Source organism: Anopheles darlingi, chromosome 3 (genome assembly GCF_943734745.1).
Source record: "Anopheles darlingi chromosome 3, idAnoDarlMG_H_01, whole genome shotgun sequence".
NCBI lineage: Eukaryota > Metazoa > Arthropoda > Insecta > Diptera > Culicidae > Anopheles > Anopheles darlingi.
The window spans coordinates 24395997-24411693 of NC_064875.1; the positions used below are offsets into that span (position 1 = coordinate 24395997).

A 15697-nucleotide genomic window follows, 5' to 3' on the forward strand; every position below is an offset into this window, starting at 1 on the left:
CACCTTCTGCCACTTACTTCGTACTGCAGGAGCAGCAGAATAGAAAAATGGTTTGGTTCGAGTTTTGCTAGCATCCTATCAGCATACAAGCACTTCACCTGTGGATGGGTTCCAAGAAATGATGAAGTATCGATTAACACTGACCGACTAATGGTGCTAGAGGCTGCTGGTATGCAAAGGATATGCATAGTTTTGCAAACACCTCATGATGTACGTTATTCAGTGATTGGTTTCCCTGAATTTTTAGAGTTACTTTTAGTAAATCTATCAACTTTAGATCATTAGACAAGAAGCTACCGATATGGGCGAAGAGTTCAAGCTGCAAATATTACAAAGTGTTCATATTAAAAAGTAGTAGTATAAAATGTACATTATAAAAGATTTTATAACAATCATGAGATACGATAGTCTTGCCATACCTTCATGATACTTAAAAAAACCATCAAATCTCATCAATCATTCCTACTGAAGGGGATCAGTTAGTATTGTTCTTTATTTTATTACAATAACATTTTATCTAACAGGAACATACTTCATTATATGCATCTGAAAAAAGATCAGATCTTTTGCAGCAAAAACTGGAAATATGTTTCATCAGCATCGCATACGGCATCGCTTTATTGAACTGCAGCGTAATTGTAAATAAAAACCGAAACTAATACACCCGCTCCGACAATCTTAATCTCATCATCATCAATTTCCCGAATTATGAAACATTGATTGCAGTCCATAAAAGAATCAATCAAGAACGGGAACAATTTCAAATCGTACATCATTTAATCGCCCTAGCGCCCCCCTTGCTTATTTCACCATCGTTTGCGTTTGCGTTTGCGTTCTGTCCCCTTCTCGCTGTTACTCGGATGTTCTTTCGACCCCTTTCGACAAAAGATACATCTTGCTTCCCTTTCGACTGGTCCACGTCGTCACACGCAGGAAAAACGCACGATTTTTCCCAAACGAACGAAAACGCGACGCGAGTGAAAAATAACGAGCTCAGCGAAAAGTTAAACCCTCCACCCTACGCGGCTGTCAACCGGGCCGTGGCCGATTGCGGCCGGCGCTCCAAAGGCATCGTCATTCAGCCACAATCATCCTCCCATTAATCACCGAACCGGAGGAGGGGGGCGTGTGCACACACACACACGCGCGGAAACGGAGACACTTCATTATTTACTTCTTGCTCGTGTATCGGCGACAGTTGTGGGCATTGCGAATACGTGATGCCACTGCTAGGGGAAGGTGTTTTGTGATTCTTTGACTTCCTCGTCCTCTGCCCTTTGTCACTTTGTGGGGAATGATCCCTTTATTTTGAAAACGATTGAAAAGGGCGCAAGGATGCTAACAAAATCTTAATTTTAGTATGTTAGGTTGAACCGAAAATTGAAGAGAAATTCCACCCTTCAAGCAGGTTGCTCTTGATCCTTTTCGCGGTGCACATAGCTTATGCCGCGTAACATATACCTTCCTCTCATTCGTCATCGTCACGTACATCGTCACCATGTCCGCTGTAACCGGTTTCTTCCGAGGAGCCGTCGCCACCAGTCGTATCGAGCGTCTCGCCATACTCGTTCAGGAACTCGCAGGAAAACTCGTACAAACAGCGAAACACACGATCCCAAATAATATGGAACGGGTTCTCGGTATCCGCTTCCGGCAGTAGCTGCAATCGCTGATCGATTCGAAGGTAGTGACGGCCTCGCGACACATCATTGTACGGCTGCCAGCGGATGGCCCGTGGTTTCTTCCGGTGAGGTTCGGGCGTTGGATTGCTAAAAAGAAAAGCGAACAGAAAAAAGAGGTTCTTTATACAAGGTCTAACGGCTAACAAGTGATTCCGCTCGTGATACTCCACATACGGTTAGGTAATGCCCGAGGGAAACTGCGCCGCAAGAGCACAATCAAATCGGATAACGAATGTGAAAGTGGCACATTGAGAGGGAGGAGAGAGAGAGAGAGAGAGAGAGAGAGAGAGAGAGAAGGTGCAGCATAACGAGTGTGGTTGTCCTGAACTCGTCTTTCGTTATCCCAGACAATCGCTTCACGTAGTAAGACGACTTCGCAGCGAACAGAGGATGGTAAAGAATGGTGGCATCCTGGGGAAGCTAAACTGGGAACGAACGAATGACAAATTCACATAATGGAGCGCGCGCGCGCCGCGCCCGTCATCGAGTAAACTTTCCCGGGAAATCCGGGAAAGAACTGACTTACTTGACAAAAGTCAACGTCGCTTGTCGCTCGTGCTGTCGTATGATACACGGACGCACACGGACGGGGGATCCTTTTTTCAATGGACCCAGCACCCCCCCCCCGCGCGGATAAGTTATGGTGATAGTGATATGAATATTCATGAAATTTATCAATTGCGAACAGTTCGGTTGCTGCGCCGATATATTGACCGTATCTTCGGCAAAACGAGCTGGAAGCTCGGAAGTGAATCAATTGGTGGATAAATTGGGTAATTTTTAGTGATACAGAACGCCGGATGGAGATTCCAGATGATTGCCGAATTGTGTTGTTTGCTGGAAACTTTGCACTTGCAATATATGCTATCAGTATTCCAACGAGTGTCGATAGCCTTGAAGGTTCTTGAATCATTCCGCATGAGAAGTGAAGAGTTTCACAATTGCACAAGTTGGTCTGTTTGGATAGGGAGATAGTGCAGAACCCCAGAACCTTCTGACGCTAGCGAGGCCCTTTCCTTCCAATTACTAAATGAAGTGTCCTTTCGCGAGTTTTGGTTCAGTATATCGAGCAAATAGTACCACAAGTGGTATAGCAATGAGAAGACGACGAATCTAACCTACGAATGAAGACGTCAGCGAGTTGGAACCAACTTCTTTTTAGTTAGAAAGAAAATCCTGGAAAAACCAAGTTATTTCATACAATCGAGAAGAACGTTTCTGAATGAGTCATACAAGTCAGTCGATGAGTCACATAAATCAATAGCTGAATGAAGAGCTTATTGCAAATACTAAAGTCTGCAATTTCCATTATACCGAATGTGTTGTTAAGAGTTTGAGATTCATTTGAAATAATGTAGCTAGTCGGTTAGATGACTATTTATCTATAAAACTGAACCAGAACAGATAAGAATTAGTGTTAGTACACTGCAACAAATTGTATACCAAGCCCAAGTACTGCTAACACGATTATGTTATTCGCAAATAGTACTAACCAAACAAGACGATTCGGCTATACCGAACAACCATGTCAGCCAACGCTTCTACCAGCTTCCAAACACAACTACCACGGCAGCTGTGGCCTATCGTCAAGGGAATACAACGCGCCTTCCGGCGCTCCATCAAAACATCACCAATCCAACAAATATCGACACAACTCATAATGGTACTCATACTCCCGCGGGGTGGTGGTGCGCCATTCAAATCAAGCACCAGTAGCCGTGCCTCTGGCCCAGCTCACGCCCCTGCCGGAGTCATCGCATGACTCAGACTGCCCTTCTCCCGAAGCTGGAGGCTTGTCGATGATTGATTACTCATCCGGTGAGACGAGGGCACGAGGACACTAGGGAAAGCCGCTAGCCCGGGCTAGCCCGGCTGATCCAACCAGGGAACTTCTCCTGAGCCTCCTGAGCTACTACATTTGCATCACCAACGATGGTTCAATATTCAAATTCGCAAGCAGCGAGCGCAGCAGGCGGGAATACGGGACGGAATGTCAAATTCCCTGCGGGAGGCGGCTACCCTCACCCAATTAAGCCAATACCCGGCGGTGGCGGCGGCTGCGAATCAGTCATCTTCTCGCACCTCCCCGAGTGTCTATTTCTAGACTCACGCGACCTCGTGGCAACTCGGGCGGCAGCACGAGCATCACTAACGGGACTGTCAATCAAATTGAGTATCTCCCTCGAAAACCCTGACCAACTGCTGCTGCCCTTGAACACCACGTTGCGACCACGTCCAAAGCGGTCCGAACTCTTCTGCTCCTCCTGAAGCCCGTGGAGTGGGTCATGGAGTGCGAAATCTGACTCCAAACGGTTTGCAATCCGTGAGTTTATGTGTGAGTGTGTGTTTAATGATTGATGAATTTTGTATCATCAAATGATGTCGCTTCAGCCTCCTCTCTGCTTCCTACACCCCCTCCACATCATTACTCACCCGTACTTGATAAAGTTGGACCAGAGCGCCACCATGCGACGCTGGACACGCCGTTCGGTCCGATAACGGCCGGACTGCGTCGTGGTGATGTGTCCGCCATTGATTCCGCCAGCCTCCTCCACGTTTGCCGGTGGTGTTGGTCGCCGGTAGAGGTAGGGCGTGAAGAGATAACCCAGATCGTCACCGTGCATCGGTCCGGGTTGGCGTGATATCTGGTTCCGGTAGTAGTAGTGTTTGGCGTACCCGAACGCACCATCGTACGCGAACAGATAGCGGTACACCGGTGACCGCATCCGGTTGCTCGCGTACCGGATGAAGTACTGTATCCCGTAGATGATGTCGGCGACCGCCGCCAGCTCCCGGTAGAACGTACTGTCCGTCATCCGGCGTGGCTGTTGCTGGTGGTGGCCGGTGCTCCGGTTGCGGTTCAACCCAAGCTCCCACGCCCACCGTTCCCTCTCGAGGTACCGCTCGAGCCGCTCAAAAATGGTGCCATTCGTGTTGGGGAAGTTGGTGCGCGTGGTGACACTGAAATCGCGCTCGAGATAAAGATTACCGTGCTCGAGCTCGGTGTAACCGACCAGCAGTGGCACATCGCTCACGGGACTGACCGTACGCACCGTGGCGAACGGATCCTGACCGACGAAGCGCACACGATCCGTACACGACGGTACGGTTGTCGCTTCCGTTGCCCGCTGGCTATCATCGGTTGGCAGGAAGCAGTAGTAGTACAGCGAGAAGAAGTCAATGTGAAACGAACGGCCGAACGTCATCAGCTGGTCGAGGGTACGGTGGTGATCGGAACGGAGCTGCTCCACCCGTACCGCATCGTTCGCACGCAGGAACTCCCGGCCGCACCGATCCGGATCGTAATCGTAGGCCCAGGACTGGGTCATGGTGCCGCTCATGATAATCGCTCGTTGAAAGAGTCCATGAGCGGCACGGGAGTAAAGATGATAGGAGACGGACGCCCCACCAGCACTCCAACCGCACAGCGACACCCGGTTCGGGTCGCCACCGAAGGACACAATGTTGCGTCCGACCCAACGCAGCGCTTCCAGCTGATCCAGCAGACCGAGATTGGCGTTAATGCCGAGATCGGGTAGCGACAGGAAGCCAAGGGCACCGAGCCTATAGTTGAACGTTACCACGATGATGCTCTGTGTCCGGCAACAAGCAGAGAGGGGAAGGATTAGAAGGGGTTTCCAATGTTGTCATTCCTGTTTGAAACTGAGTTCGGTGATTATAGCGGTGTACATATATATTCGGAATGAATGCAATGCAATATTGAACTTAACGTGAGATTTACTAGGGAGGGAATGATTTGGAGAGTGAGCTGGATGCCATTCGTTGAAGCTAATTTGCGACACCAACTTGTAACCTAAAACCGGCACTGGTTAGAAGCTCTTTTTTATCACTGCGCCGTTCCTTGTAGACATACAGAGAACCTTTGGATTGTGTTTTGTCGCTTCTAGCTTGCTTATTTACTGGTTTTTTGTGTCCAAATAGAACCAAACCTTCAACCGATAACGCAGATGGAATGTGAATCTGCACACTCACCATGACAACCCAATTGGACCGTGGGAAATACCGTCAAATTCATCAAAATTCAATTGTTAACTCAAAATACCATATTAAAACGTTACTAAGGAACTCTTACGAAGAATCGGGTAAAACAAAACAGGAAATGAAGTCTAAAATATAACCGTTTCTTCGGTCAACAGTGAGTCAAACAGTTATCAACAATCTTGCGATCTCTTAACGTGTTTTTACCAAAAATGACTCACGAGAGACGTCATAACACTTCGGCAAATATATTTAAGAGAAATTTCATGGTCGTTTCATGCCAGAAAATAGCCAAATAGAACCCCAGAGCACGGCTTCATTGCCCAGATCCGTGCAGGGAAACTGTATGAACAAGTGTTGAGCGAATTAAGACCATGCTTTTCGATGTTCGATGCAACTATACATAATAATGCATTTCGATAAATACCAAACAAGTGCCAGCGTGTATTCAAACTTATGCGAAGAAAAGTGTCTACAGAAAAGGATTTTGTCCTGCATTTGTCCACCAATGATCCTGTGTAAGCTAGGCCTGATTTAGTTAGCTGCCCTTACAGCAGCTAAGACGTCAACTGTTCGATTTCGTATAGATCGATTTGATAGGAAAAACTATTAATCTACCAAATCATCTGGATTATCGTTCCATCAATTTATATTGGAAAATTATCAAAGGGAACCTTAAGAAATGTATCAAAACCAAATGAAATTGGCATAATGTGCAACAAGAGGGCAAATGTGGTGGCAGTAGTGTGAAACTATTTTCAGTGAGTTTAAAGTAAAAGTTTAAAAATTCATACAAAAAAAATTACGAATTTGTAATAAGTATTATTCGTGCATCAATACACCTCAAAGGCAAAAAAACTTCAAAATGACATATTTTGTTCTTTTTCACGACTTATCTTTACGGAGAGATGACTCTCTGTCGCCAAATTGTAACTGGTACAAGCCCTATAATTGATAACCTTTCAATCATGTCGTAAGTATTTCGAACAGCAGCTCTCAGGAGCTATTTTAATCCATAACTAAGCTAAGCATTTTTCGTGAAAGTAGAATCCTAAACCTGCTCTTGATAGACTGCTTGAACTCTGGAATCTCCCTAATCTTGAATCTGAATCTGATGGCCTTCGATCTCACATCATGTACAAATTCAATTATATTTGTCTCCAATGCACATCAATCTAACACCTTTTTCAATGGAAGTTACTGAAACACTAGTTAAACGTACCTTATCGATGAAGAACTCCGGTCCAAAGATGTCCGTTTCGGAGGATCCCACCACGAACGAACCGCCGTGCACCCACAGCAGCACCGGCCACAGTGTGCCATTGGAATCGACCTCCCGCACCGCCACTCCAGTTCCGGTGTACACGTTCAGATACAGACAATCCTCGCTCGTCGCCAGTGGATCGATATGCGCTGCATAGGCCTGGGGACAGGCCTTCGACACATTCCAGTACAATCGTGTTCCCTGGAAGCGGTACGGCTGTGGATCCTAGGTAAAGACGAAGACACGATCACACGATCACAAAAGTGGTCGATGAGCACAACCAGGGGATCTTATACTAACCTCAAACCGTCGTGCGCCAACCGGTGGCTCTACATACGGTATACCCTCGTAGGCACAGTATCGTCGATCGGTGAACGTTTGTCTGCGCATTCCAATCCCCACGCCACGGTCGAAGGTAACGATGCACTCGAGCAGCGGTGCATCGTTCAGGGGCTGCACTACCGTCGTGGCGGTACCGTGATGATGTGTTGTGAGTGTTACAGCCAGCGTCACCAGTACAGTGAGCGCTAGCAAAACAAACACGAACAGCGTGATGTTGGACCGATGGTGACACTGGACGACACTCCACCGATCGTTTGCCATTTGCAGCTACGCACACCGTAACCAGCGATCACTTTCGACAACTTTTCGATGAATGTCTTCAAGAAAAGAATCAGCGGAACCACTAATTTGCGATAAAAAAAAGACGCCACAAGAATGCACTACCGGCGCTACCAAGAATATGTCTTCTACTTCTGGCAGTGGCTGCAGCAGCAGCTGCACATGCAGCTCACGGCTGCAAAACCCCGCACTTGCAGTTGCACTTTGCGCGTCACACTCACACAACCACTCGACGGTCGACCTTTCGTCGATTGTTTCATCGAAAACGTTCGAACGAAGAGGCATCAGAGGTGGCGAGCTGGGACCGGGCTACCAGCTCCATACCTCGAGGGGGTCGAGCGTTCAAATCAATTACACACCGGCAGGGCTGCTGCTCCCGCTGCTGCTGCTGGTTAACTTTATGCATTTCATTTGCATGCCCGAAAGGGATTGATCTCTCGCACTCACATCAACACTGTCCACCAGCATTGCGCTGGAAACCGATGCAATCAATTGCACGTTTGACTGGCACCGTTGCGTTGCGTGTGGCCAATTGACACGTTCCGTTGTTGCAACGACAGTGACACCTCCGGTCCTTCCGGTGGACAGCGTACTGCCTAGTCACCATAACCACTGCCACTGCCACTGTCACTGCCACAATTGAAGGAACGGAAAAACCGACCGACAAACATCCCAAACCACCGGAACCGCACCATCTTTTATACCTCCGGCTGATCCGGATCAGATCGGTTCGGTTTCCCGTTGCCCCGAGATTAAACTCCTCCGCACCCGATGTTTTATGTGTCCCCCGGGGGCCATATTCGACCACAAAAAAGAGGGGGCTCTACGGTTACTCATTACCATGAGCCGCCACGTCACGTCATGGAGCATGATGCGAGGCGGATGCCGCCGAAAGCCGCACCATTGCCAGTCAGTCCAGTCCGGTGGCATCCAGTTACAGGCAGGGTTTGGCGAGAAAAAGCGGAGCAACACGCAAGACAAATTGCCTCCAGCCGCTCTGGCTGCATATTGATCCAAGGGTCGAACAAGATGATACCGATTGCGATTGCGATTCGTTTTCCGTCACTGGACCGGGGAGAAAGCAATAAAAAGCGTTCAAACTTATTGTCAAGCGGTTTGCAGCACGGTGCCTTGGTGTTTGCGTTAAGGCTGCTTCAGTTCAGATCGTTTCAGCAGGACGTAAGTACTTTTGGATTGCTTTGTAATGCATTTTAAACAAACGTTTAAACCTTTCCCAACAATAATTATATTATCATAAGGCCTTATAATACTAAATTGAATATAGTTTTTATTAACACTTAAATTTCTAATGTTATTCACCTCCAAATGCTACGTAAATCGACATACTACATCACATAAATGTCATAATTTTCCATTTGAAGTGTTGTGTTTTTTTGGGAATTATAATAACATATTTTCACTGTACACTCAAATTATAGGATTACAACAAGTCAAGTTGACATGCATTGCAAACAACGTTGAAAAATGTAATAATTTCTAGGCAAAGTAGACGAGATTACTCCTATAACAAGGTGTTCATGGAAACCAAGCGTAACTCCTTCATTTTACTGACATAATCTTTCCTATGCTGTTGCTATCTGTTGGCCCTTTTCTTCGCCTGCTGGTAAGGGGCTCGCTGTCATGAATCATCTGCCCATAATAGTGTTAGAAAAAATCGAAAGGGTGTGGTTCACGCATCATCGCATTGAACCACGTAACCTCAAGATGTTGAATCACACATCATATTTTTTGCACGCATCGTCTTCAGCTGGCGAGATACTGCTAAAAAGAGAAAGAGAAAAAGAGATTAAGATACTGTGCGCTATTCGTGGAACATCCGTATGCACAATGGCATCGGATGCATTATTTTTGACGCGCATGCCGTTGTCCAATATTACTCATATATGTTCCACCAACTGTTCCAGAGCACAATGTCACTGAAACGATAGTCAGAGATAGTCGCTTCATTAGCTGGTATTAAATTCAGGACAATATCATGCTCACCGAGGTTAGCATATTGATGACTGCAGGTGGCAATCGAAATCGAAACAATACCAACTACCCTGTGGTTGATAGGTACTGGAATGTGCAACACAATGCAAAATGCTGCCGCCTGCATGTTGATAACCAATTTTGCGATGCATCACACAACGTGGCTCATTTATTACAGGCAGTGGGACTGCTCGCTGGCTTCTAATGAACCATTCCCGAGGATAGGTGATAAGCATGCTAATTAGTATTGTGATGTTAAAGAATTTCAGCACAACATCATCCACTGGGACAAAGGGAATAAAACCAAATTGGTGTTGATGGAAGTGGAGCGAGCGGTCACGATTGACTAATCAGAGAGGAATTGCATTTTTTTTCCCACTCCAAACGGAGGCGTACGTCTAGACGGGACTCTTGGTGATGAAAATGAAAATGTCTATGTTTATTTATAGGACGTTCGTTCGCGTCTTCGATGGCGCGTGGCAGTCGAGTGAGGAAATGGAATGTTTTCGGTTTTCCGTTCTACACCACGGCAGGTGATTTGTAACGTTAATCAACCGAAAACTCATCCAGCCCGCGTTAAGAGCACTTCTGCTTTGCACTCGAAGCAGCAGCGCAGTAGTCATTGATGAAGATGAAGCGAAGCGGTCGATAGGTCGGCAGTGTTTTGCTGGAAGAATTAACATAAGATGATATCTTCTCCTTTGATACGCTTTTCAACTTTGATGTTTTGAATAATTATTTGACAACTTTGGCTGTCTCTAACTTTTCGTTTCCTTTCTTTCTTCTCTCCCTTTTTCTCTTTTTACCAAAATCGTACTCTCTGCACCATTTAATTATTTCTTGGATTTTTTTTATTTATAGCAGTGATTTAAAATACATTTGAAAAATACAAGCATGGTTACAATATATTAAGAAGTAACTAAAACACGTGAAACAACAATTTTAATGTAAAGACAATGTCTTCAAAGACCGATTCAATGAAATACGTAGTACCACCGTACAAAGTCCTTCAGATCAAGTCGAAATCGTATGCCCTACAGCTACCATAACCTCACCGAGAATTCAATTGAAAACGCACAGAATGGTGGCATTCTCTGCGCCCGTGCGAAACTTTTACAAACGATCACCTTGGAACCATTTTCTCAAACTTCATTTGCCCTAATTGTTTCTCCGCTTTTCCCAGCAAAATGTCCACGGAAACGGGGAAAAAAGATAAGACACCGAGAATACCGACACCGTTTTTGTATGCGAAGGATTCCACTACTACGATACGTGTGCGATGCGCTCTTGGCCTGCTCGGATGCTGCACATCTCCAGATGCAGACCCGAAATGGGCGAACGGTCACGAACCGTTCTGTCAGTGGTTTGGGTTTCATCGGAGTTCGTCCGGGGGGTGGGGGGCCGCAACGAAGCCGGAAGCGGAGTAACATGTAATTTGCTAATGGTAGTCCCATGGTCTGGTCCCGTACACGGAGAACACAGAGAAAGGTGAAATTAGACAACGAAGCAGCAGCAGGCAGTGGAATGTGTTAAAAATTAATCGTACACCTTCTGCCACTGAGATGAAGGAGAAGCAATGGAAACGAAGCAGTAGCCAGCATTCGAGTGGAACATCAGGAAGGGAACCAACGGAGACGGGGGCAACGAGTGCGTCCTGTCAATGTGAGAAGTTTCATCGAATGGCTTAGCTCGGCAATTACCACATAAAGCGACAAAGAGAGAGCATTCCCGGGCAGAGGCGACGTTCTAGTCTCTGGATCCTTGTCCGGAAATTCCATTCCGCACGCCAGTAACACTCGACCCAGCCAGGCAGGACGCAGCTAGACGAACCCGGTATCCCCTTTGCTTCGGGTGTCTAATTACTTGGAAAAGCTTGGTAAAATTACAAATTGACCTCCGTGAGGATGCCGGTGCCACACGGGCAATGTGGCAATTTAGTTCTCATTTCACCATCGTCACCACCATCACCATTGACTCGAGTCGTCGAGTTTAGTCGTACGATTGCAATCCGATTGGTTCGGTGACAGGCCCGGGGCGGGCTAGCAACACACGAGTAACGAGCATCTTGAGCAGTGCGGTGTTGACTGAAGGTTGCGATGTCTTTCTCTCTGTCGGTCATGGCGAAAGGTGTTGAATTCCGAAACGCAAACGCCGTTCGCTATACAGCGTGGAAGCGCAATTAGTCGATGTAAGCGGATCTTATCATCCGGTTTGGAGTTGAACACATGCGTATTAACACATCTGGGAAGACCTATGACTCTAAGTGGCATTGATTGTTTCTTTTATTTACCTGAGTCATCCTGAGTCGGTCGGTGATGTTTCGTCGATTCGTTTATAATTTTGTGACACGTGTCTTGAGTGCGTAACGCTCCGCACTCCGGGCCATCGACAATCTTTCCCCGTTTTGGAGGGATTTACCGGTTTCCAGATGACTTTGCTGTTTGCGCAGAAGGCTGTTTGGCAGAGGTAGGCGACGTGCGCCGCTTCCTTAAGACGTCAAATTATATTACTGCTTATCAATCTTGCTTATAAAGTTATTTAAATCTTTTGGGATGCTTAACCTGCAATGATTTGCGTTTTTTTCCCAACCTTCTAGTGGATATGGATATGGTATCAACACTAGCATTATGTAGCAAACAAATACTTAGCCGCTTTTGAACTGGAATCTACTCAAAGCATTTTCCTCGACATTGATAGTATGCTGATATTCTCAAGCAATCCTCTTAATCTACCCAAAACATACTAAATAATCACACAACGTATCTTCTCTTTGCGGTTGTTTTTTTATATAAAATTGACGATAGATTCGGTTGTTTATTGATAACTTTGGTTGGAGAGACTTAACACGATGAGATCTGCCTCCGGTAACGTAAGACTGAGTTCGAGTACACATCTTTTGTGAGGGTTGTTGAGAGCGCAATAGTGTAACTAGAGTAACAAACGAACAATATAGCACAAGATGACGGACAGGCTGACACTCCACATTCTGGCCGTTCGCTAGAAGATGGATGCGATGACCTTCAGCAAACCATTCGATTGCGGTTCTTCCGTTGACGACTTAAATCTCAAGCCGGAAAACAGATACACTAGGATCACATAAACCGCAAACAGCATAAACACAAACATGAACAGCTTCACCACCATCTCCACCAGGCTCTTGTAGCAACTGTAGCAAAGTGATAAACAGAAGAAAAACAAAGAAAAAAAACAATGAAAAACACTTGATCACTTAGCGCAGAAACGCTAACCACACGCAGTAACAACAACAACACGGTAGCGCACAGAATATCGAACCTACTACTAACCTACAAAGGATCGGCTCCATAACACCACAGCAACACCGCGCACAGCATCCCATCTCCGGTTCCGGGGCCAGCTTCTGAGGTTTCACCATTTTCGTTCCGTTTTCTGTGATCACACACTTCGCTTCACTTCACGATTCTCGCACACGAAAAGCTGCAGACCAGTGTCAGCGCATGAAGAGTCGATCGTGGATTATGCGCTGTCCTGCCGCTTACCGAGGGTGTATATCCCGCCAGACTTAGGCGCGCGAAGCGTCACGACGTCACGCGTCACATCTTGATCGACGACGATCGCGGAGTGGGGATGACAAGTTCCTTGGTGTTAATGCGCGCTACCCGTGGGTTATTTGGAGGCTATGGGGCATTGAGTTGTGCTGCGTATAGAGCGCGAACGGCGCACGCGCCCGTTCGCGCATTCATTAACCGTACGAATAATGCACATATATGCATTTAGAGTGACTTTGAAAGCTTTGATACCTCGAAAGCTTATCCGTGATAGGGATTCTCCAGCAAGTTGGTGACGCAAAAATCGAATCCACTAGCGAGAAGCGCCCATGAGTCACATTCCATAGCTCGCCAGTCCGCCGTCGGGGCCGGTCAAGCCTTCACGCTTGCTGTGACCCACTTGCGGCTGAACCGGTTGGTTGTGCGGATGATAACGCTATGCTGATGCTTTGCGTATGGGTTTATTTGTTTCTTTTTTCTCGTCTTTTGTCTTCTCTACGGCTGGAGATAATTATGGACAGCGGGTTTCTCATACACCAAGCGTTGTTTTGCTGCTTATCAGAATCTCATACTACCAGAACAGCCAGCCTTCTTTGCTTCTTGTGGACGGTCATCGACCTACTTGACCGAACCGAATCCGATCTGGACGGTTGGAACCAACTTCAAACCGTTTCATATACAATTCCTCGGAATATCCTTTTAGTGTCCCCCAAGAATCGAATACCAAAAGGCTACTCCATCTTTTACGACTTTGGTGACTTTCAGCGCAATCGGATTGTCCCAACGGGATGCCCTCGACCCGTTCCGGAAGGAAACTCCATTGACAGTGCCGCTTACCTTTGCCCAGCTTCACGGTCGCTAGTCGGTAGTCGATGAATCATACAGCCGGTTACGTGCGAATCGCAGTGAATTGATTAGTATGCATCACGAACCCCACCAATGTGTGCACGATGTTTTATCGCTACTGGCAGACACACCCCCCAATGGCATGGCTGTTTGTTTTGCAAATGATGCGTTTTGTAGCTGGTATGATTTACGGGTATGCGCTGCGTGAATAGTAGTGCTGCGGTAATTGTTACTGCTTTGCCCAACATTTATGTTTGCGCTTTTACTATTATTTAGATAATTTGAGGGCATAACTGACACCCTTATCGATACAATCGATGCATGAAACATGGAATGGTACCCCCCTAAACGGGAGCCCTTGGGGCCCTGCGGCGTTAAATCATCGACGCCCAATTAACATTTGATCGTAGCAAAACTCCCAGCTCCTGTCGGTGACTCGTCAAACCTTCAGCCGCACCGCGCTTAGTCATCCGATGAGTCAAGACGGTAGAAGGCGTCATTTCTCGTTAGGTGACTCGTTACATGCACTGTACTGTGAATTTCGGAATAGGGCTTTGAGCGCTACCTGCAACACCTTGAAACGCATTGAATTGTTTGATTTTAGTATTTCGCCGAGCTAAACATACTGTTTATTGTTTACAATGTATGTTTCACTTCACTACTATAATATTTAAGTAAAATCTGCCGGCAACATACCAGTAAACGTAAATACCAACGAACGTCTCATGTAATACTGCAGAACAATAACTTTCACGCTGATGATGCTGCACTTGATCCAATTGACCGCAACCGGCATCTTCGCTTCGGGATCAATCCAGTCCAGCTGAACAAATTGAGCGAATAGAATCTTACATATCTACTACTACCACTTACGTCTAATCTGACTGTTTCCATCCTTAAAACATATATTCAACAAATGCACCGAAACTATTATCCTTCGGTTTCGGATTGTAATGTCGAAGCACGAAGAAATCCAGAAGCTTGTATGCCAAAAACACCACCACCGCTAATATGATCAGCTTGAGGATCATTAGGACGCAAGTTTGGTAGCAACTGCGGAGAAAAGGAAATACCAAAGCATAAGATTTTATTGGGATAACACTTTACCACTGGCACTAATAAAACAAACAGTTTCGCACAACCATCGACACAACAGAACTGCTTACCTGATGATAATCGGTTCACAAGCGACATTGTAACACTTATTACTGCATCCCGCTTCAACGTCCTTTGTGTCGGTTTTTGATTTCTGCATCTTGTACGAAAACTGTGAGTTGGGATTGAGGGCGAATGAAGTTGGCAGCTAGCTAGTTGTGCTACTTATGTTGGACAGAGCGTTGGGCGTCTGCAGTTATATTGTGCAAACAATGTGCCCAATCACAACACCAGATAACATGGCATTACGTAGAAATTTACGAAATATTATATTATTCATTATTCTCGAGAGAGCGAGAACACAACATTTTCCCCGACCAAACTTATGGGCCTCGATATCGAAGAAGATGCTGGGGGGGGGTCATAGAGGACCGGTGCTCCCGCGTAAAGTAGTGAGTAATCAAAGAGATGTTGCGTATGGCGCTGAACTAGCTGAACTTCAATACCATATATGGTATTAGTCTTCACTAGGTTCCTATTAAAATTTCGCACTGTAATGGCCTAAAATTTGCATCAAACGATGCTACATCACAGCACGCATGCAATCACCCAAGGATTTTTTCTATTTTTTTCCTCAAAAAAAACCCCTATAGAACATAAAAAATGAAATG

The 15697-nt window shown here is 46.2% G+C and overlaps 1 protein-coding gene across 1 annotated transcript; it reads right to left on the bottom strand.

Moving 5' to 3' along the window:
- Window positions 1-1122: 1122 nt before the first annotated feature.
- On the bottom strand, window positions 1123-7548 carry LOC125956599 (juvenile hormone esterase-like). The gene is made up of 4 exons (XM_049688652.1): window positions 7246-7548; window positions 6904-7170; window positions 4116-5275; window positions 1123-1769 (listed from the first exon to the last, which is right to left on the bottom strand). Exons 1-4 carry the CDS (start codon window positions 7546-7548, stop codon window positions 1469-1471), a joined length of 2031 nt encoding a protein of 676 aa, XP_049544609.1. The 3' UTR covers window positions 1123-1468.
- Window positions 7549-15697: the final 8149 nt, after the last annotated feature.